Consider the following 21,662-nt stretch of genomic DNA (forward strand, 5'->3'; position numbering starts at 1 on the left):
TCAATTAGGGTGCTGGGAAAAGTTCAAGGTGTCATTCAAAACACAACCCTGGAAGATCAACTAAGTCGTTCAGAAAACATGAGACATTTTTGTTAAATTCTCAATATTTGTGCATATGAATTGAAAAGAGACGGTTTCACACATTTCTCTGCCACACAAACTAAAACTTTCTAGTAGAACAATCTAGAAAAATAACGAGTTAGGACTAACCATATAATTTTACATGAAAACCTATAAAAACAATAAATAAACATTGGTGGTGGGGGTATTTTCTGTTGCTTGCAGACTAAAGATTAACCCCTTACGTGCTTGTGTCGGCCAACGGCATTACCTCACAAGTGCTGCGAACGACCGTTGGCCGACGCAGCGCCGCCCACTCTGTAGAACGACCACACCGCGGCGGAATGTCCACCGCAGTAAACGGGTTAATTTCTTTAGTCATCTTACACAATACCTCATTTGACAATCCTGAAGACACTCATCGAATTGTTTGTTCAATATAACGTTCTGTGCAATTGTCAAACTCTCCTATGAATCAGAATGTAGTTCACAAAGAGAATGGAAATAAAGACCATAAAATGTGAAGCACCAACTAGCCAACATGTTTAGTTTTGCAGCATTTCTTCCTTATGACCTTTCCCTTCATAAACTGGTTGAGAATATAAGAACCAGGGTAACATTTATTTTTGCTGGTAATATTAATTTAATGTATTTTCAAACATGCTTATTGAGACCTCTTCACCCAGTCACAAGAATGTATGCGAATTCTTGTATCAACACTAAAATATGTTTACCCAAATGCACATTTCCACCCAAGATCTTAAGTGTCCACAGTACAGAAAATGTTTAGGATTAAGTATAAGGCTCTAGAATGATGTCTGGAAATCTACTCAACTCACGATGAACTACAAAAGATCAGATTTTAGATTTGGAGTTTGTCAGTAATCCCAAGGCTCCTTCCAAATGCTTTATAGGTCTCGCAGAGGCGTGCGCGTGGCAGCAAAGCTGCCCTGCCTATGCGAGAGATTTTGTTAGAAAAAGGGGACTGTAAGCACTGCCCCTCCTTTCCATTGGGTAGCATCAGCGTTTATCGTAAACATTGACTTCCCAATGGAAAGGAGTGTATTTGGGTGCCACCCTGTCCGTTTTATGGACAACCCCTCCGGACACCATGGCCTGCTTTACGGCTGAGGTAAATAACTTTTCTTATATGCTTGTTTATTTTAACAAGCAGATAAAAACATTCTTCAGAAGCAGGCACGGAGAGCGAAGGCGCAGGGGGGCACGGGGAGTGCAGCTCTCCCCCACCCCGGCAGGGCTCTCCCTCCCAGCGTCTGCCGGCAGCCACTGTAGCAGGGGAGAGAATCTCCCCCACCCTCCCACCTTCAGCCTCTTCCTGGTTTTGACGACGGATATGGTACATGTTTTTTAGAAACAAGTTTATCTCTGGTGAGGGGTGCTCTGAAAGTCTCATCAAAACACAGCTACAAGGGGCAGGTTTAGAAAATGTTTTCTTTTAGAAACTGTTTTTTGCACCTCATAGGCTTTATCAGCAGGCCGCATCTGACAGCGGCGCACAAGTAAATCAAGAGCGCCGTGTGTTCTTGGGCTCCTCTCGAGAGACAAAACACATAACACTGCGCAGTCGACTCTCAATCAATTTATGTGAAGATATCGGTAAATTATTGACCTTTAATCCCCTCTGCTTCTTCATCTCTGTTGGTGATGGTTTAAAGGGGACTCGAGTGTCCCCCAGGATGCCCCCGGGACTGAAAGTGAAGGGGGGCCCTGCACTACTTTGCTGTGATATCTATTATGTTGTTGTACATGTAAGCGCTGCCTTTAGAAGAGGCAGAGACTGACTCCTGTGTCATTTGAATGCACCACACGCACAGTGGAAGTTTCATTGATTCGCTCTGTTCTTTGGGGGGGAGGGTCTGAAGTTGCTGTTTTTGGACACACTAATAATTTACTTTACAGAATCGGAAGGCGCAGCAGCAGCCCTGCGACCTCCAGACTAGGGCATGGAAAGAAGCAACAATGAAGCCGGCTGCAGCCTGGTGTGGTGGCCCCGGTGGCGACTGTGACCCGAGCGCGTGGGGCATTGATTATTAGCGTGAAACAGAGGTTGACTGATGAATAATCCTGGTGTTCCCAGCCGCCACCCACCAAGTAGCTGTTCGTCTCTGGTTAAGGTGTTCTTGTCGCGACATCGCCCAGTCTGTCCCGAGGCGTCCTGAGGTGTGGGGCGATGGTGCTCCATCGCTAGGGTCACGCTAGGGTCACACTAGGGACAAAAGGGCACGAAATACACTTTAAATAAATAAAATAAACAAAAATTAAATGAAAAATGAGAGTTCACTCCTCCAAGTGTTTTTCATGTCCTGTTTGGAACTGTCCCTCTTAATGACCGGAGAGGGGCAGATTGTTGTTGGTGGCTCAGCAGGTGTTCCCGGTCACAATACATGCGCCTAGAAGTCCCCACACTCCTCTTTAACATCTCCCGTAGTATAAGGAGCAGAGTGAGGTGTTTCGGGTCACAGTCCTGGCGCCTAGAAGCCCCCACACTCCTCCTTAGCATCTCTCCGCAGTATAAGGCATTTTCAAGCACAGTCGAGGCGCCTAGAAGCCTTATCATCACCTTAGCGTCTCTTACAGTATAAGGTGCAGAGCGAGATGTTTCCAAGCACAGTTGAGGCGCCTAGAAGCCGTATCATACCCTTGCATCTCACAACATACACATATACACACACACACACACACAGAATCTCTGTTTCACTCAAGGTCGCGATGTACAACAGGACCAGCCATGGACCACTCCTTGATTCAGGATGGCCACATTCCATATACATAAACACACACCACATAAAAGGTTATTATTATTCAGAAGTTCAATATGCTAGACACTAGCTTATGGCAGACACTTTCGACTTACATTAACATCTTACTACAGTCCAAAAACCCAAACATCCTGCAGTAGCTGTCCGCAGGATTCTAAACAAAACAACTGAATACTGCACCCTATTCAACAAGCGAAGGAAGTATTTCAACCACAAATTAATAACTATCAAGCACCACGCTTCATCATCCATTGTGTCAAGCAAACGAGGCAATTATAAAATAAGGTACATTTATGGCCAAAAAGAGGACAGTGCTAAATCCTTTAAATTCATTCATGGCATTTAACATTCAGAAACATTCTACTATAAAACGTGCATTTTAATGACAATTTTCCCACAAACATACCTCGACAACTATAGAACACATTCAGATGTGTTGGTGGAAATTAATTACTGGACATAAAAAGATATCTACCGAGCCCTGTAATAAGGGTCATCCCAGTTGCCTGGCAAAAGTCTCATTCCATTGAATTAAAAGGATTGGGGAGGAACGGGGGAGCAGGAGAGATTTAACTATAGTTGAAGCACGCGCTGTTCCTTTTCCATGGGAACGAATAATTACGCCAACCACAAAGCAGCTGAATTTTATAATTAATTTCCAGACGCTTTACCTGTACACGTTTTACAATAATTTCCGATTCATCAGATGCCCTCTATAATGCAAAAAGTTATATTTTCAATAACTGAAAAGAATGCTGTTTCAACCTAAGAGAGTTGCAGACAATATAATGCTGTCAGACAGCGACGTTTGCTTCTAACATGCAAGTTAAAGGATAAGGAATTTAAAATGCTGCCTGTGAACGAAACCACTTTTCATACACAAATGTGATCTTTTTTTCCAAAGGGTAATACAACAGTACATTTACATAAACTAATCCAAACAATCTATGCATTTGACAATGGCAAACCTCACACAGACTGCCTATTGTTGGTTTACATCTTGGGGTTCTTTATGTTGGCTTGTAACACTGCTCTGGCTGTCAAAGGTTTGACTTGGACTCTAAATAAATGGTTAGAGAAGTGCTGCACAGCAATATTGGACTTCTTTGCTATAGAAAACCTGCTGTGTGTGAATTCAAAAGCTATTAATTTTTCAGTCACAAATATTCATGCCTATTTCTTTTAATAAAGAAACACTGTGCAGAGCAACCGGGAGATAATGTTGAGTAGTGGTACAGACATTTCAATAGAGCAGTTAAAAATAAATTTAGTATGAGGTCCCCATCCAAGCTATAATTTAACCGAATCAAAAACATGCCTCATTTTAACAATAAAGCGAAACCATTCCCATCTCCATTCACTACCACTGGGTGACTCTACCACGGTTCATACGGTCACCCCAATGACATTAATGGTGCTCATAGGTCCAAAATATATTTATGTACAATGAAGACTTTTCAGGCCATGCAATTCCTCTCACTGCAATTTGCTGCTCGTCGTTAACAATCTCTAGACATTTGAAGTACATGTACCAACAATGTGAGGCCTTAATGGTTTGACATCAAGTTGCTACTGCCCTGCCCAGTGCAATTGGGATGATACAGCAGGACCGTCATTCAACTGTATGCCTAATACAATTGCACTAATGAATACGTTTACAAGAGAGATTCAGGTCACCAATGATGGGGGGTTCTACTCTTATGATTTAATTTAACAATGTAATGAAATCTGACAGTTGTATTCCTGTTGCACTTAAGTTTGTTCCAAATGAACTAACACACCTGCAAACAATGACATTTAAAAGAAAATCCCAGAAGAGGAGCACTGGATCCCTGGTAAGAAAGTCATCTGGAAACCGTACCCCAAAAAAAACAGCTACCACTATTATGCACTGTAATTTTTGAGAACCACCACTGGCACACAATTTCTAATCTACACCAAGGTAGTGTTATGCTTTTAAGTACAAAACATTTTATAAAGGGGAAAACAGAATACCACTGCCCTCAAGCTTACCTCCCATAAATGAATAGTCGGTATTACCTGCTGCTACCTTCTTTCAAATGATTTATATTTTAGAGCTAATTAGTACTACCCCCATTATAATGAACTAAGAGAAAGGGCATTCTGGTCAAACTTTTAGCCAGCTTCCTCACATGACCCTTGTTCTTGCTATCAATCATTCGTATCAATGTGTTTAAATGCAGGAATTCATTCTTTATAATCAGGATGCTTAAGACCAAGAGAGTTACTCTGATTTCCAGTGTATGAATGTGCTTTAAATACCTAGAAAACGATGGTCCGCTGTAGGAGAACCAACAGCACAAACACTGCCCGTATTGCTGTAATGATAAAACGATCCTCTTCTGACCTCAGATTATCAGGGTGTTCTCTTCCTTGTGGAGTGCTAAGGGACCCTGTTCTACGTATGGTGGCCCGCAATGTTGTACTGTAACTCTTAGCCCCCTCATTCTCCAAGCTACCACCCCATTAAACATTTTCAAGATTAGGATTTATGAAAAGCTTTGCAGTTTCAGATCTGAGGTGGGCTTTCATGTAATCATCAAACCAAAAGGTGAAGATGACCAGAAGAGTGGGGAAAAAGCACAGAAGGCACCAACTCTTCATCCTTTGTCCTATAGATGATTGTGATGAGCCTTATTCTTGGCTGAATATTCCTAAGGAGGGCATGGATTCTGTTACCTCTATCCTTTTACCACCAAGTCACTGCCATCATCACATTCTGGAAGCCTTGGAATCACCAAAGCTAGTGGCCTCAAAGACATTAAGCGTGAGATGGAGCATGCAGATATCTATGGGACCTCTGTTAAACAGTGTTGTTTCGCTCATTGCTTCGGTTATCTGAAAAGGACTGCAAGAACTCCCTGACACTTCCTAGTATGTCAATCTAATTATGCAGTTCGTTCAATAAAACAGAGATCCACATAGGTATTGTCCACATTTCAGGGGCATAAAGACAATTCAGGGTGAATTTGTGCAACCTGGTATAGTTAAAAGTTTTATTTCGACAATTCTGTAGAAAAAAATGGAATTTTGATCACATTAGATGTACATTCACAGAAAATACCTCAACAACTCATGCTTATATGGCTAATCCATGCAGGGGGTGGGGGGTGAATAGAGAACAATTCTCATTATTCTTAACCCAAAAAACAAGAATATATATGGCCTTTATGCAGTCTTGTAACTTACCGGTTGTGGAGTAACTTTTGGTTCTGTTGACTTCACATGCAGGTGTGTCATCATTGCTTGCAAGCGCTCTTTGTCTTTCGAAAGCTAACAAAAGGAATTAATATCAGTTAATGTCTCAGTGAGTAAAATCTCAAGTAGGCTGCAATGTACAAAATAGACTGATTATTTTTAAAGATTCGTTCCTTGCTGACATAGAACAAATCCTTGCGCTAGAAATTCAGATATCAAGCATGGTTAGATCGAAGAGTTCTTTCACTGAACCAAGCAGCCCCTTGAGTACTTGCAGCAACTCCGGTGGGGTATGCAACATCCCAAACATTTACTGGTAGTGTACATATCTCCTAATAAAACATTTGCACATCGGATTCCAAGTTATGTGGCAAAAAAAAACAGGCTTGTGCAATAATGCAAACAGACAAAATCAGCAAATCAAACAGATCAACCGGAAAGGCAAAGTTGTGAGGCTATTGAGAATGTCATAATAGTTTCTAATTAGAACCCATGGCTACCAAAATTAGAAACAATCCCGATATCCTCCCCCCCATCACCGGGATGGCGAAGCTTACATTATTTGCCGACGATATTATCCTCTACGCAAAGCCAAGCAAGGAGAATATTGGAAGCATATTGAAAGAATTCAAAGCATATGAACAAATAGGAGGTTACAAAATCAATACAAAAAAAACAGAGGTTCTCGCCCTAAACGCCAGCCTTAGCCTTCTTCCATCTTGTTTGCATGTCCAGGCCACAAGTCGAGACCCAATTAGATACTTAGGCATCTATGTGACCTGTGATTATCACCAGCTCTACCTCCTTAACTATGTGAGAATGAAGAATAAAATAAAGAATCTTCTCTCTCAATGGCTTTCAATTCCTCTATCCTTGATTGGTAGGGTATCTCTGATCAAGATGTCGATTTTACCTTTACTAATATTTGTATTTAGTAATATACCTATTAAGTTGAATTCTACTTTTTTTAAAGACATCGAATCTATGATCAGAGGCTTTGTTTGGGGCGGCAAAACCCCCAGAGTGAAGCTTTCTGTGATTCAACTTCCAGTTGATCAGGGGGGACTTGCTCTTCCACACATAAAAATATATTATGAGGCAGCCTTTCTGGATTCGGTGGCGGGTCTGATGGGATTAAAAAATAAACGAGATAGCTTCTTCTTAGTAAAAATGCTACAAGAATCTGATTCCCAAACACAGGTATTTTTAAAGACCGCAAAACTTCCCAAAAGGACAAGATATAAGACCATAAAAGAACATTCATCTAGATTACAGTACTTTTTTAAGAAAAATCAGAGTGCTTCAGCCTCCCAGTTTTTAAGCCTATGTGAATGTTCGTGTTTGGGCCTCCAAATTAGTAGTAGCTGAATTTTAAATTGGGAGAAGCTAGGCTTCCGGGAATTAAGACACTTTTTTGTCCAAAACAGATTAATCTTCTGGCAAGAAGTCCAGGCTAGAATAACTACTCCCATGCAACCAACTTTTTTTGAATATCTACAAATTTCCCACTTTTTAAGAAAAACTATTGGTGGACATCTTCCCATAGTGGGTGAGCTGGTTACACTTCTTTACGAAGCCAAAATCATCGGCATAGGAAATTGGTACAAAAGGCTCCATTATGGTGGTCATTTAAATACGATTGATAGCCATTTAGAGAAAATATTTAACCAAACCCAATGCAATATAACACACAAGGATTGGGAAACTATAAGCTTACTAGGCTATAAATCGTTACGAGCCGCTAACTTTAAAAGGATGGCCTTTTTGTCTCGCTGGTTAGCATACTGGACTCCGGAAGCACTCGAAAAAAGGTTCCCAGAGGCTGAGAATAAATGTTTTAGATGCCTAGCCGCCGGTCAGGGAGGTTGGCTCCACACTTTTTTCTCTTGTTCTCAATTGAAATCCTTTTGGGAGGCTATATTCATAGACATCAAGGAGGCACTAGGGAAAACACTAACACTTTCAGCTGAACTGGCTCTTTTTGGTATATCCAAAGATAGAGGTTCCCTCAATGAAAATGAGGAAAAAATTTTGTTTATTTCATGTACAGTTGCTCGTTCCCTAATACTCCAAAATTGGAAATCAAAGGAACCCCCATCCCATGTAAAATGGTTTAACAAAATGAGGAGGTCACGGAATTTCGAAAAAGCCTATGCCTGTAGAGTGGGTGCAATTAGAAGTTTTGAAAGAAAATGGAAATACTTTGAGAACCTGGAGACGATAAAAGGGGGGTCAAATTAAAAACCAGATGAATGCTAAAACTAGTTCAAAACGATTCCAAAAGCAGGCATGAAATGTTGTTAGATCGAATTAAATAGGCAAACTGTTATGTTTAAGCACTTTATTTCAGGTCAGATTGCACTATCTATGCATTTGCACTTTACATTTCAATTTGCGGATTTTGCACATTGTTCCAATTATGCTCGACTGTACTGTATTGCACTTGCACTTTATCAATAAGTTTCTGATCGTTGCATACAGACTGTATTTGAAAATTATTCAATATGCTGCAAAATAATGAAATAATGTGTACATTAACGCCTGCCTTGGGGCTCTGTATATTCTAAAAAAAAAAAATTCCCCCTTTTTTAAAAACTAGCTCCTCAATCAAGTTTCATCCTTATGTATTTCAATTTATAGAAGAAGCATTTTGTTTAAATCTGTTTTTAATTCCATTGCTTAAAATTCCTCATTCACGAATTGTAATTCTTCCTCTTTCTGCTCAATAAAAACTTTAAAAAAAAAAAAAAGAGAGAGAATGTCATAATAGGAAAAGAGCTTAAACATGTAAAATTCCAGAAAGGGAAGTTCAGATAATGTTTTTTTCACAATTCTTTGTATTTTGAATGCTGATGCTTTCTGTGCACCAACTTAGCATCACAAAGATTCTTAACGTAACCACAAATATACCAAGCACTTCAATTCTGCAACAACGTAATGGCCATGCACCTCGAAAAACCTTTCTCACAGCCTCACAGTAGCAGCTAAGTAGAATATGCACGTCCCTATTCACTCCCACTGTATCTGCAATAGATTTTCAGTGTAATTCAGTGTACGTCTTCGAGTTAAACACTTGGTGTATATCTTCGAGTTAAACACTTGGTAGAAGAAACAAGATGATACTTTGGAAAGAAGACAAACTACCTTGTGAATGTAAAAAAAAAAAACTAATTAGTTTATCTACAGAAGGGTTGGAGGGGGTGCTGGAAACCAAGGGGAGGTGGCCATTGCCCATCAGTCATCCCTCAATCAAGGAACTGTATTGGAGACTAAATTGGAATCTACATAATCCCCTTTGATCTTTAAGGTTTTCTTGATGAAGAAACCTCAATTTGCTAAGCCAAGGTATACATTGTTACCAGCAAGAGTAGCCAGCAAGTACCTGGTCTGCACAAAGCCAATAATGGCTTTGATCAAAACAAGCCTCTTTTAGGATGCATTTAGCCAATGTGCACTCACAAAACATGATGTAATCAATGTTGTTGTTTCATTTTAAACCACATGTTCATAGTCAATTCTTATCGATGTTATCGCAGCACCACATTACAACATACCCCTTTCTAATAGGAGGAATTGACGCAAACATAAGTATAGTAACATTCAACTAAATATTTGCATCAAGTCACTTTACCAACGGCAATAACGTGCAATACTCACAGGATAAAAAAAAGACAAAAAGAGGGGAAATGAGCAGTGATGAAAAGGATTCTTTATTGTTCCATATCCACAATTCCTATCACTCGCACAAGGAACACTCGCACAAGGAACAATCACAGGTTGGTTTATCAGCCCACCCCCACCAAGGAAAGTACCACCACCCACGCCAAAAATGTACTGAGCTTTTTAATCATCACTCCACTCCAGCCCTTCCAAAAAAGACTTGCTTTATTTTGGAAGAAAACAGGGTTCTTGCTCAAACTGGAGACGTGCAGTTGTAACAAGAACAATAAGAGCCCTTTAATGCCTCTGGCAAGGAGAGCTCTATGAACTTCAATAAGTGCATGCCTCCTGACTGGGGTGATGGGGCTCGTGTCAAGAAAGAAGAGCAGCCGGTGGCTGTCCAACACCACAGTCTTTGCCAAAAGGACTGCTTTGAGCATAGCCTCTTGGCTTCCTGGTGATTCTAAGACTGTTATCACTGTGCTACCAGCATTCATTTTCTCCCCTCTGCTCCTCACTGGTAGCCTATTGACTTATTGACCACGTCGGTTTCATTCGCTGACCTTCCAATCAGTTGTCACAGGATCTTTCCCCACACCGAAGTGTAATTTTTCAAAAGTGACTTTGGTCTACATTATAATGTACAACAAATATGAGTTTCCAGACATCACCAGAATTCCACCTGGGTGTAACTTCATATCATAAAGGGCTACATATACAAAGAGGGGGTAGACATGCAGACAAGTATTTCGTTTTTGTAAGCATTTAGGTCAGACAATTCCTGTACACACAGGGTTCTCGTCAGTGTCTAGGTAGGTAAAATCCCTGTCATTTAAGACTGTTTCTTGGCAGTCAAACATTTCCTTGTGGTTCCAGACTGGGGGGTAGGCTGCGGCATTCATGAGGGCATTTCAAGGTGGTATCTACCACCTTCCACTCCGGTTACGTTCAGTTTCATGTTGTTTAGCAGATAGCTGCCGTCTGACCGGAGACCAAGATCTGATGTGTCATCTCTTTTTAGACCCCCCGCTAACACCCAGTATGCTTTTTGCACGGAGCTAAATGTTGTAAGCTTAATCCACTACTTCACTGGAAGCAACTTGAGAGAAAATTTGAAAGAAATATTACTAATACTGACAGTTTTCTGCACAGCCAGTGGGCTTAGGATTTAATTACACAAGCAGCTTTTAATTCAAAATATTTTACCTACATCAAAAGAGGTCAACTCAGATTTTGAAAGAACATGGCATCAAAACTAGATAATTTAGGAAAATATTAAAAATTTCTGCAATCAGTGGATTGGCAATATTTTGGGAAAACAGTCTTCCTTAAATTAGAAAAAACAGTGCATCTGGTAAGTGTATAAAACAATATCTAACCTAGATACACAAGATACTACCAACTATCGCCCTAGATCCAGCCTTCCCCTTCCGGCCAAACTAGCTGAAAAAGCTATGAATAATTGATTGACAGCATTTATTGAGTCAAGCAACCTTCTAGATGTGACCCAATTTGGGGTTCGAAGCGGTCACAGTAAGGAAACAGCCCGTATTGTGGCCATAGAAGAACTCAGATCTACACTAGATAAGGGAGGCAGATCAGCCCATATCCTATTGGACATATCTGCGGCTATCCATTTGATCAACTGGCTAAGACAGCTGGGGATTAAGGATACAGCCTTGGCCACTTTCATTCTTTTTTAACTAATAGGATATAATCTGTTGTACTCTGCAATTTCGAATTTGAGCCACATACTTTGCCCTGTGGTGTGCCATAGTGCTTGTCTCGAAGTCCTACACTTTTTAATATACACATCACGCCTTTGACCATTTTAATCAAATCATTTGGGTTTTTGTTACACCAACAGTATCCAAATAGTAGTATAATGTTTTAGCTCAGGCTACAAAATAGGTGATACCTTTCAATATTGCATGTCAGCAGTTAGCAATTAGATAGGCAACCGCTGCCTCAAATTAAACTCTTCCAAAACTGAGCTGATGCTGTTCGGGCATGACACATCCTTCTGGTCCCCATCTTGGTGGCCACAAGAGTTGGGGACTCTGTTGGTACCCTTGAATAAAGTTAAAAATGTGGGTGTCATTCTGGATAATAGACTCACTTATAAGAATCAGGTGTCCTCAGTCATCTCCTCCTATTTCGTTTCAAAATCATAAAAAAGATGTCTCACTTAATCCCTTTTGAGTTAATAAAGACAGTAGTCTTTGCATTAATTCTCTCCCATATTGACTATTGCAACGGCCTGTACCTAAATCTACAAAATGGCCTTTTAACTAAACTACAAATGTTGCCAGGATGTTGCTGAACCTCCATAAATTCCATTTGGCGAGTCAGGCTCTCAGTGAACTGGCTCTCTGGCTCCCTGTGCAAAAGCGTGCTATTTTCAAAGCCTTATGCATAGCATTTAGATGCTTGGATGGGTCAGGTCCAGACCACCAAAAGAATAATTTTAGGTGGTACACTCCAAGAAGAGCTCTTCACACAAGTACCACCAGAAATCTGGTGATGCCGTCCCACAAATGTCTCTCTTGGGGAGGAGGCAGCTTCATTAGAGGCCCAGCCTTACACTGCAATGCTCTTCCCCTTAGCATCAAATCTGCATGACTCTCATGACTTTTAGGAAATCTTTAAAGAAATGGCAATTAATCAGGGCCCAACTTAGTGTCAGAAGGTAATGCCAAGACACCCCCGGGCATAGGAACACTTTACAAAATTTCAAATCAATCAGTAAAAATGAATGATAAATGGGATGTAAAACAGAAATTATTTTATTTCACTGTGTTTTTAATATCTTGCATAAAGACAAAGTGAGATTCAAAATCCGAATTCCATTGCTGGATTTCCACACTTTACATACATTATGGGGATGCCGTCCATGGCGATTGCCTGGTCGGTGATAAGAGGAAGCGCTCTACAGTATTGCACCAATGAAACACAAGAGAGGCTATTGATGGCGTTTGTAGGAAATTGTACTTTATTGCAACAGCATTCTCTGGGAAGGAAGTCAAAGGGCACGAGTACCTATAAACAGAGTGCTGCTGACAATCAATGTACGCTGTAACCATGACTCTGTTCAACAGCTAAACAAGTGAAAGATGAACAGGAACTAACCCCATGATGCCTCCTTTGTGCCCATTCCAATAACTGTTTAAGAAACGCTGGCTTTGTTATTCATTTTCCTATTCAAGGACGTGCAGCATCCAAGAGTGATGGACTAAATAGGGACGAGGATGATGAATACTTTACATATGCAGGCTACAATCACAATTCACATTTCTGCTTAGTGTATAGTGTTCTTTATGTTAGACAATAGACATATCCATCTACATTTTAAGGTTAAGACTCCTGATACGGAGTGACATATCACACGGCCGGCTGCGAAGTGCTGAACAATGAGACCTACAAAACACATTGTGCTAAGAAAAACAACCCACAGCAGCCCGTAAAATGCAACAAAGGCAGTACCTTCAATACCAGAAGTAAATGGAAAGCATCAGTGAATGGAGCCATGCAACCTATATAAGGTGTTTGTTTCCAGAATGCTCCCCGGGCTTCTTGCACTCACAGACAAAGGGCCTACCTCCTAGTTCTTAACACCAAGTACGTGTCCTCTTCTGATTCTTCAGCCTGGTAGGTGGCCAGTGAGTGAAACATTCACTCCACTATCCAGGGTCACGCAGTCAAAAAGGTGTAGGGTTAAATTGTCAAGAGGTGTGGAGGAGTGTCTCAGGATCAATCAATATATAAGTGGTGTACGGTCTGTCAGTCAATTTCCTCTTTCTTCTGCCTGCCCCCCCCCCCCCATCCCCTTTCCCCAAACCACCTAGAGCAAATGTAGTATCCAGCTGTACAGCACGGACTAATGGGGCAGTCAGAGGGGTGGAAAAAAACAAGAAGTTTGTGTGGCCTTGCGGCATCTAGTAAGAGGCCATAAAGCAGTCACACAGCCTCATCGGACCTGGTGAAATAGGTCTCTTTCACAAATGGAGGGAACTCAATGTATTGCTCGAGCACATCCGACTAACCCTTTACCTAGTGAACAAGAACATGGCTAACTTCCGAAGTTATCAAAAACAATTAGCCTGGCGCTGCCTTACTTAATCTTCACCAACTAGACCACCTCAGACCTACCATCTCAAGATCACATTTTCAATGCGCTATGTACAATTCACAAAGAATACCGGATTAGCGGTTCCTATATACCAGAATCGGACGCCTAAATATGTCCCAACCAATGTCCGTAAATCAAAGTCCATCCATCACATTAGTCAACAAAAATTTAAGACGATAAAACAAGCTGGAAGGTCAGTGGGTGTAAAAAAGCAGACATTGGAATATCTTCCATTGAAGCTTTTGATCCGAACTCAGCTACATGAATTTGGGAAACCATGGAATACTGAACACCTCAGATTTGTGTGTACTTGACCTCACCAGAGAACACTAATCACAATTTGCGAATTTCAGAGGCGGTGAATCAAAAGTCGGTGTGGACTCTAACTCCTCCCACTTTGATGCTGTTGAATTCTCTCCCTCTCTGCGAAGCACTCTCAAGTAATCAAAAGGAGACACATAAAACTGCATATAACATTACAAATCAATACCCTGCATACCAAGATAACATCAATAGTTAGTGAGGAAAGCTGGATTAGAAGTGGTCTATACTGCCGTTAAAACCTGTTACTACACGTTGTGTCAAAACAGCAGAATTTGCAGGCTTCAAATTATTGACAGATTATACCTTGTAAAGCAACGCCTATCAATGCCCTTAATAATTTTTGGGGTGAAAAGATGGCTATCTTACTCAGAAAATGTGTTCTCTATAGCATGACATAGAAAATACGATAGTATCAGACCTGCAGGTCATGTGATTGAATGTCAGGTCAATCAAGCCTTTCATTCTTCTGAGGTTGTTAAAATGTATATGGTTACATTAGGTAACACTAATTTGTTTTTTAGATGGCTTCGGAATTGCAAAAACCAGTAGTAAACTCTTTAGAAAAACAATTGATTATGGCATTTATTACCCTGCTTGCTAGCATAACTGTCTGAGAACAGAGGATAGAACTCAAGAGAGACGTTGCAATGCCACCACATGAAACCCCCTGTTCGGCAGTGTACCAGGATCGAGTTATTACTTCATTAAACACTGCTCTTAGTAAATTACTGGCGATTGGAAAGAAGGACCAAAAACAGATATTCTATGTTTGGAGGCCTACTGAGTTATCTTCAGTGGTCAAGACAAGGCTCTAAAACATCAACCATAGTCAGCCCAAGCCAAAAAGACCTGACCGTACACAGTGGCTCGATGGGTTTTCTTTTTAGAATTGGAAGTGATCAGCCACTGAATTTGTTCTCAACAAAAGTGACTGCTCCAACCCGCCCTCATTCTGGAAAAATGAACTGAACAACACTGCAGACTCTCTTGTGGTGGCAGTAAAATACTTATTTGGTTGAGCAGGTCTGGTCAATAGCACCACAACTATTCAAAGGGGTTTGCGCAAATAAGTCATAATATTTGAAATGGTCTAGCATCCCTTTCACCTAAGAAGACCTAGATGAAGGAAACTCAAGCAATCAACGAAAGCTCTCCAATATTAGCCATTCTTTTGTGGATTTTCCGGGTGATTGCATAGGTGACCATGATTTAGAACCTTGCTAGTTACCAGATACTGTGGATCCGTAGACAACAATACTTTCTAAAACCTAATCCTACTAAAGGAATACTTTAGGGTCGTAAGGATTGAAAGAGACTCTTCACCTAGGTGAATTTAAAAAGGAGGTCAATCAGAAGGTTTTAACATTATCTTCAAATGTTAGGATGATGTGGGGTTTTGCCACAGGCAATCTGCATCATGTGAAGAAAGGCCAAATTTCCTGCACACACAGCAGATAAAAACCTTAAAGTCTGTTCTTAGTGAAAAAGTACTTTTTAGCATACCGCCTGTGTCGGTACAACGCAGCATCTCTCTTTCAGAAGACTGCTTCTCTGGGTGCAACCGGACGCTGTAAATGTGAAATGGAAACATTCAGAAATGCTGTGCATGATCTAATAATTGCACAGAAAGCTGGAATGAGAACAGAACTATGTATACTCCCTCTCTTATAAGAGGGTTGCCCAGAAGATGTCCACAACATCAAAAATAAGAAGATGATACTGTCTATGTTGCCCTTTGCAGTGAACATGCCAAATGCCTAGTCATTCTCAGTGTGTCTCTCTATGCTACTATAAATACACACCTGTCCTTAAGTGAAAACAGTCTCAATGTACAAAAATGGTTTTCGTCTTGGGACACCTTAACAATCAATAAAAAATATCTAGATATTCAGGTCAGACATGGAGGCTGTTGAAGTCCGGTCGCTTAACTCCGCCAAGAGTTCTTTCTTTAAACCATAAACAGGGGAAGGGGTTGCACTTGCCAGGTTTTTCCCCAGCTACAAAATTGTGAATCGCCATCACGGCCCAATGCACCTGTTATCTTGGTTAACTTTCTATCTATTGCTTATAAATGACACGCGCAGAGATACAAAGCAAAGGTGAACATTAAGAGATGAACGAGTATGGTACAAATCAATGGATTCTAAAAAGGACCTCACACATTAATAGTGGACACATACAGACTGTCCGTTAATTTATTGATTAATAGGAAGTAAATACTTTTCTGGCCATGTTCCTGGGTGTAAAGGTGATTTTTAGGTCTGATTTGACAGCACAGCTGTTTAAGAGATTATTGTTACTAATTCTTTGAAATATACATAGAGTGGACTTTGGTTTCGCCCAGAAGAGTACTTATCTATCAGCCCAAGGTATTGGCTGTTTGGTGAATCATTCCAATTCCAATGGAGACCAAGTACTGCAATGGAAAAAAGGACGATTTTACAACGCAAAAGTAGACTGAATGACCAAAAATTTAATTCTATATCTCAAAGATGCACTGTATATAGAACCCAATTGTTTTTTATCTTTGGTTTTTTCATTGCAGCAGGTATTACTTTAAAGTTTAGTCTTTAAATACAGGCAGGATAATACTTTGGCAATGCATGTTTAGGACCAATTGCTGAAAACCTAACGAAGCAAGCATAGCGCTAGGTAAGACAAACTGATGCCTATAATGAATAAATGGCTCCTCAATGACTGGCTTGAAACATCGTATCCATCAGAAAGCTCACAGTACCTCTTGTTCACTTACATTTTGTAGTATTGCTTCAAAATGAAGTTATTCAAGCGGAAAAGGATGAACTACAAGGAATGGAGATCTCGGCTGAGGACAGCCATGACAAAACTGGTGATGGTTTTTAGGATCATGAAAGTAGCACTCCCAGCTCCCAGCTCTAGAAATAATCAGAGGAGAATCTGCAGGTGACAGTTAAATAGTCCTAATGGAGATGAGAACTAGAATGGATGATCCATCGGTTGCAAGGCTAAAGAAATATAATAATTTGTAGTACAGTAGAAACAAATGAGCGCAACAAGTCTGGGGTTTTTGTTGGGTGAATTATTTTGGAAGCAGTCCTAAAAAAACTGGAGTGATGGGGCACTTTGGAGCATAATGCAGCTAACACTATAATGTATTTAGGAAACTGAAGCAGGAAGAGCACGTGAGAATGTGAAAAACATTTGGGCAATTGTTAAAAGTTGGTCGTAATACAGTTGGGTATTTATAACATGTGGTAAATACAATTTCCCACCAAATGCTGATAAAAAAGAAGTGTAAAAATAAAAAAGCATGTGATAACTATCACAGAACTCAATCCAATCCCTGTGCAATCTCTTGTTTGCACAATGATCAGAATTCAGCCATAATCGCACAATCGGATCCTTAAAACTCTTCAGATGTTAATCCATGCTGTAAAGAAAATGTACCCCACATATAAGCACTTTAACTCTTTCGATGCTGATGACGAAACCGCTCCGTCATCAGCTGCGGTGGCGCTGTGCTCATGACGGAGCGGTTCCGTCATGGCCCGGCCGCCGCGCCTGCGCGGATTCCACGCCTGCGCCGGGCGTTCCATTGAGCGGGCGGGGCCATGACGGAAACGCTCCGTCATGAGCACAGCCCAGCCGCGGCTGATGACGGAGCAGTTCCGTCACCAGCATGCGCCCGCCCGCCCCCTTAGCGCTGCGGCGGAATGGCCGCCGCAGCGATGTGGTTAAGACCGCCCAAATTAGTAAAATCAAATAATCATTAGTTCTTGCGACAATCATTTTAGTCAATAGCTGTGCAGTTGCGGCAAGTGTTAACCAGCATATACAGAAACAGAAAACAATGTCTTCAAAACAGCAATGAGAGTGTCATCAAGTCAATGGAGCTGCAAACTAAATCTAGTGCGCAGCTAAAGATATTTGTGTCACAACCTTGAGATGAACGCCGCATTCTACCTATAAATGTGTGAATAATATTGGAGCATGACAGTGGCAGCAATACTAATGCATCCTAATCAATTTTCAATTTCAGTAGCAATTGTAGAAAGAATGCTGTTGTGCAGCAGCTTAATGGAAGATGCACTGCTCTTGAATCTCGCATTTAATATGCTTACATGTCTTGCTTTCTAAGCTAAAATAATTAAATAAGGAAATAATTAACCTTTCCGAATCAGGTACACAAGACACTTAAAATGTCCTTGATTGAACTTTGATTCGATTAATATAAATACCGTATTTCTTGCCCATCTGTCAATCAAGAAGGACAGAACAATGATGAATATGTGTCTCCTATTTAGGATTAAGTGAAATAGCAAAAAGAAAATGTTCAGATAATTAAAAGTTATGTAATTAAGATAAGTACCTTCTCACCATAAAAACAAAAAACTTTCAGCATGTTTTGCAGACTTTTCTCTCAGATTATTTGGAGATGTAAATGACTTTTAACTCAGTAAAATTCCAAATGTAATTATCTTCTCTATTTTGCCCTGGGCTTTCCATATATCTCTTCACTGCGGCCTTGCATACAAAACAGGGTTCTCATCTGCTGTTAGCTACATTATGCTCAACGTTGTTTTAATTTCTCCTCCGTATTAACCTTATGACTATGCAGACACACGCTGTCACCCCATCTAGAAGGGCAAGAAACACTGAATCTTAAATGCATTTAAGAATTTCTGAATTTAGATTCACAGGCGCAATACATTTGCCTCATATCTTTATCGCTCAGAACGTTTTGTTTCCCCACATTGATACTTTCAGAAACTAATTTGCAGATAGAAATGCTACAATACATTACTAGTTAACACCGGGTCTGTCTTTGCATTTGAAATGAACTGAGAGCATCAATAATAGAATTGAAACCAGGGATTAGTGGCAGTCTGTAACTGTGAGCTGAGGCTATGTGGACTAGGACGAAATAGTAGGGGTTCATGGCCATTTGTGAGAGATTATGGTTTACACGTAAATATGTCCTTCTAGTCATAGGCGAGATAATAGTCCGCCACATGTATTATCTTCTGATTTGGGCGCAAACTGTGAATATCGGCTAGTTCATGCCTGCAGCTCTTTTAAACCGTATCAGGGACCTGTTAGCCAATGTGCGGACGAGACACAGTAATGCATTTTAACACAACCAAGCACCCAGAGAATCCAGGTAAGCACTGGTAAAAAGGGTGACAGCACTAACTGTAAGGGGGCTCTAAAGTTGAGGACTACACAGGAAAATATTAACAAGGTGTTGAGCCCTCTTAACGGGACGAAGACACTCCCAGTAGGACCTAAGTGACTATGGCAAACTATGCTCAAAAAGTGCTTCATCCTGCGGCCTGTGACAATTGTAATGTTATACGCTTCTTCAGCCACAAATGAAACAAGCACAACAGATGGTAGACCACGTTCTTCCTTTACTTTCTCAAAAAATAACTAACCATGTATCCCCCTTCAGGATTACATTGGATTTGTTCAGTAAATGTCAAATGTGTCTGAATTTCAAGGCTCTGGGAAAATGGCCTTTTAAGGGGGCACACAGAACAGGTAAAAATATTGCAGTTAAAATACAGCTATTTAAATCAAACATTGGGCAGCCAACCTTTTGGGTTTTCCAATACTTTTTTTCTTTTCTAATGGTTTTTGTAAAACATTTCTTTTTTTAAACCTGGTTTGTTCAAACAGTCCTGTCTATTTTTGTTTCACCAAAAAAGACACACTAGGCCTGTAGACCCTGGCATTAAGGGGACTACTTTTTCTAAGTAAGTTCACATTGTGCAAGAGCAGAACGCCATCATCCACAGTGAAGTGAGCCAATGACAGAAGTGGGCTACGGTGGAAGAAAGATCTGAATGATATAACACATCAATGCATGAGGAAGAGTGATATATGAAAGCCCCTTCAAGTATTTTATACATAGAATTTAACTAAAGTCAGAAGGTCTTGACTACGACCAGACTTAATGAATGCATTCATGAATATGATCTTAGGCAAACAATATATTTTTTTTAATCAGGGAATAGGTCAAAGCAAACATTAGCAAAAAAAATAAACAGGCTCAATACATCACAAAACTCTGTAGACTCAGGGAACTTAATGTTAACTCACTCCACATACTACAGTCGCAATTATCCACTGTTTTATTCACAAAGAGAATCGGACAATGTGGGGTCTAAAATGTTTGCTCCAGAGAAAAGATTCACACTATTTGAAAATCTCTTTCATCTCTCTTCAGACAACCTCTGAAGCATTGCATTGCTTCTTCGCCTATGCAAGACCTAACAACCAAAAGAAGTCTTGCCTCTTCTTCATTCACCTGTCTCGACGATGAAGTGACTTCTTTCTTTCCAGGTTTATTCTTACTGCCTATCCCCAAGCGTGCCACATTGCTTTGAAATAACAATTGCTTTGTTCGAGTAAGTGTATGTAATAGTTTTGACCAGTCATTACATTTCTCTGGGATTTGAGAGAGATTTTGTAAAGTAACATTTCCAAAACAAATTACAACCCCTTTATATCGGGAGTGAAAATGATTATTTTTTTAAAAATCTAATTTTTAAGTTATGAATCATTTTAGTTTACTGAAGGCCTCTCACACAACACTAAACCCTTAGGATCACTTGTTATGTGTCTGCTCATAATTGCCGGAGTGCGGGGATGGAAAATGACTGAGACATTAGTGTTAAGAATCTCTCTATATATGTGGTGGAATCTGCAATGTTACCATGTTGAGCTAACTGGTCAAAAGTAGCTTGCTGCTCCACCACTAGAAATGAGAATAATCTATCCTCTTGGATGGGATTACAGATACAATGGAGGGTTCCAAGCTTACATACCGAGTGCCTTTGCGGCCGATGGGTTTGTAGAGGGTGATTTTATTAGCCTGGTCTCTGAGAGTTGCCAGATGTCTGATTATGTTCCAGCCTTCGATGAGGAGGTGGCAGAATGCATTTGTTGACTCGCATATTAATACTTTGCATGGTCAAAAAAGAGTGGCCTTTATACAACAGTTCAGTGGCATGCCAAGGCATTATATGCATGCTCAAGCCAGGGAATTGAGATCGCTTGGCCAAATCTTATCCAAATTAAAAAAAGTAATTGGGATGCACTTTGTGAATTTCTAAGGGACGCTATCTAAAGTCTCCACTAATCTGAGATTAGCGGGATGACCTACATATAAAACTAAAATAACAAGCAAAAAAGGCTGATTAGCCAAGTAAAGTGAAGTAGTGCACACATTTAAAATAGTGGTAAAAGAATAGGTAATGAGTCACCTCACAATTTAGAACAACAATATTTGAGTAGAACTGTTTACGACATATTGTGTGTGTTACGCTATGCAACCAGCATAGTTCAATTCCCTGTATTCTGAAGATGGACAATAAGAGGTCATGGTTGAAGCTGTTGGATGCTAACAACACATCTAAAAGGCAAATGCTTCATCACAGTTTTCCTTCAAGAGCTAAGCACATCATGTTTTTCAAGGATCAGTTGATCATTGCTAGCATCTAAAGAAC

The 21,662-nt window shown here is 40.3% G+C and overlaps 1 protein-coding gene across 20 annotated transcripts in view; it reads right to left on the minus strand.

The window, feature by feature from the left end:
* The window catches only part of FOXP1 (forkhead box P1), a 935,659-nt gene that overhangs the window by 50,318 nt on the left and 863,679 nt on the right, over nt 1-21,662 (minus strand). For all 20 annotated transcript variants that reach the window (XM_078661367.1, XM_078661363.1, XM_078661364.1 and 17 more), the window contains one exon: nt 6,051-6,134. In XM_078661367.1, the coding sequence (XP_078517493.1) occupies nt 6,051-6,134 (84 nt within the window). The remainder of the gene's footprint in view (nt 1-6,050; nt 6,135-21,662) is intronic.

This window comes from Lissotriton helveticus, chromosome 9 (genome assembly GCF_964261635.1).
Source record: "Lissotriton helveticus chromosome 9, aLisHel1.1, whole genome shotgun sequence".
In the NCBI taxonomy this organism is placed as follows: domain Eukaryota; kingdom Metazoa; phylum Chordata; class Amphibia; order Caudata; family Salamandridae; genus Lissotriton; species Lissotriton helveticus.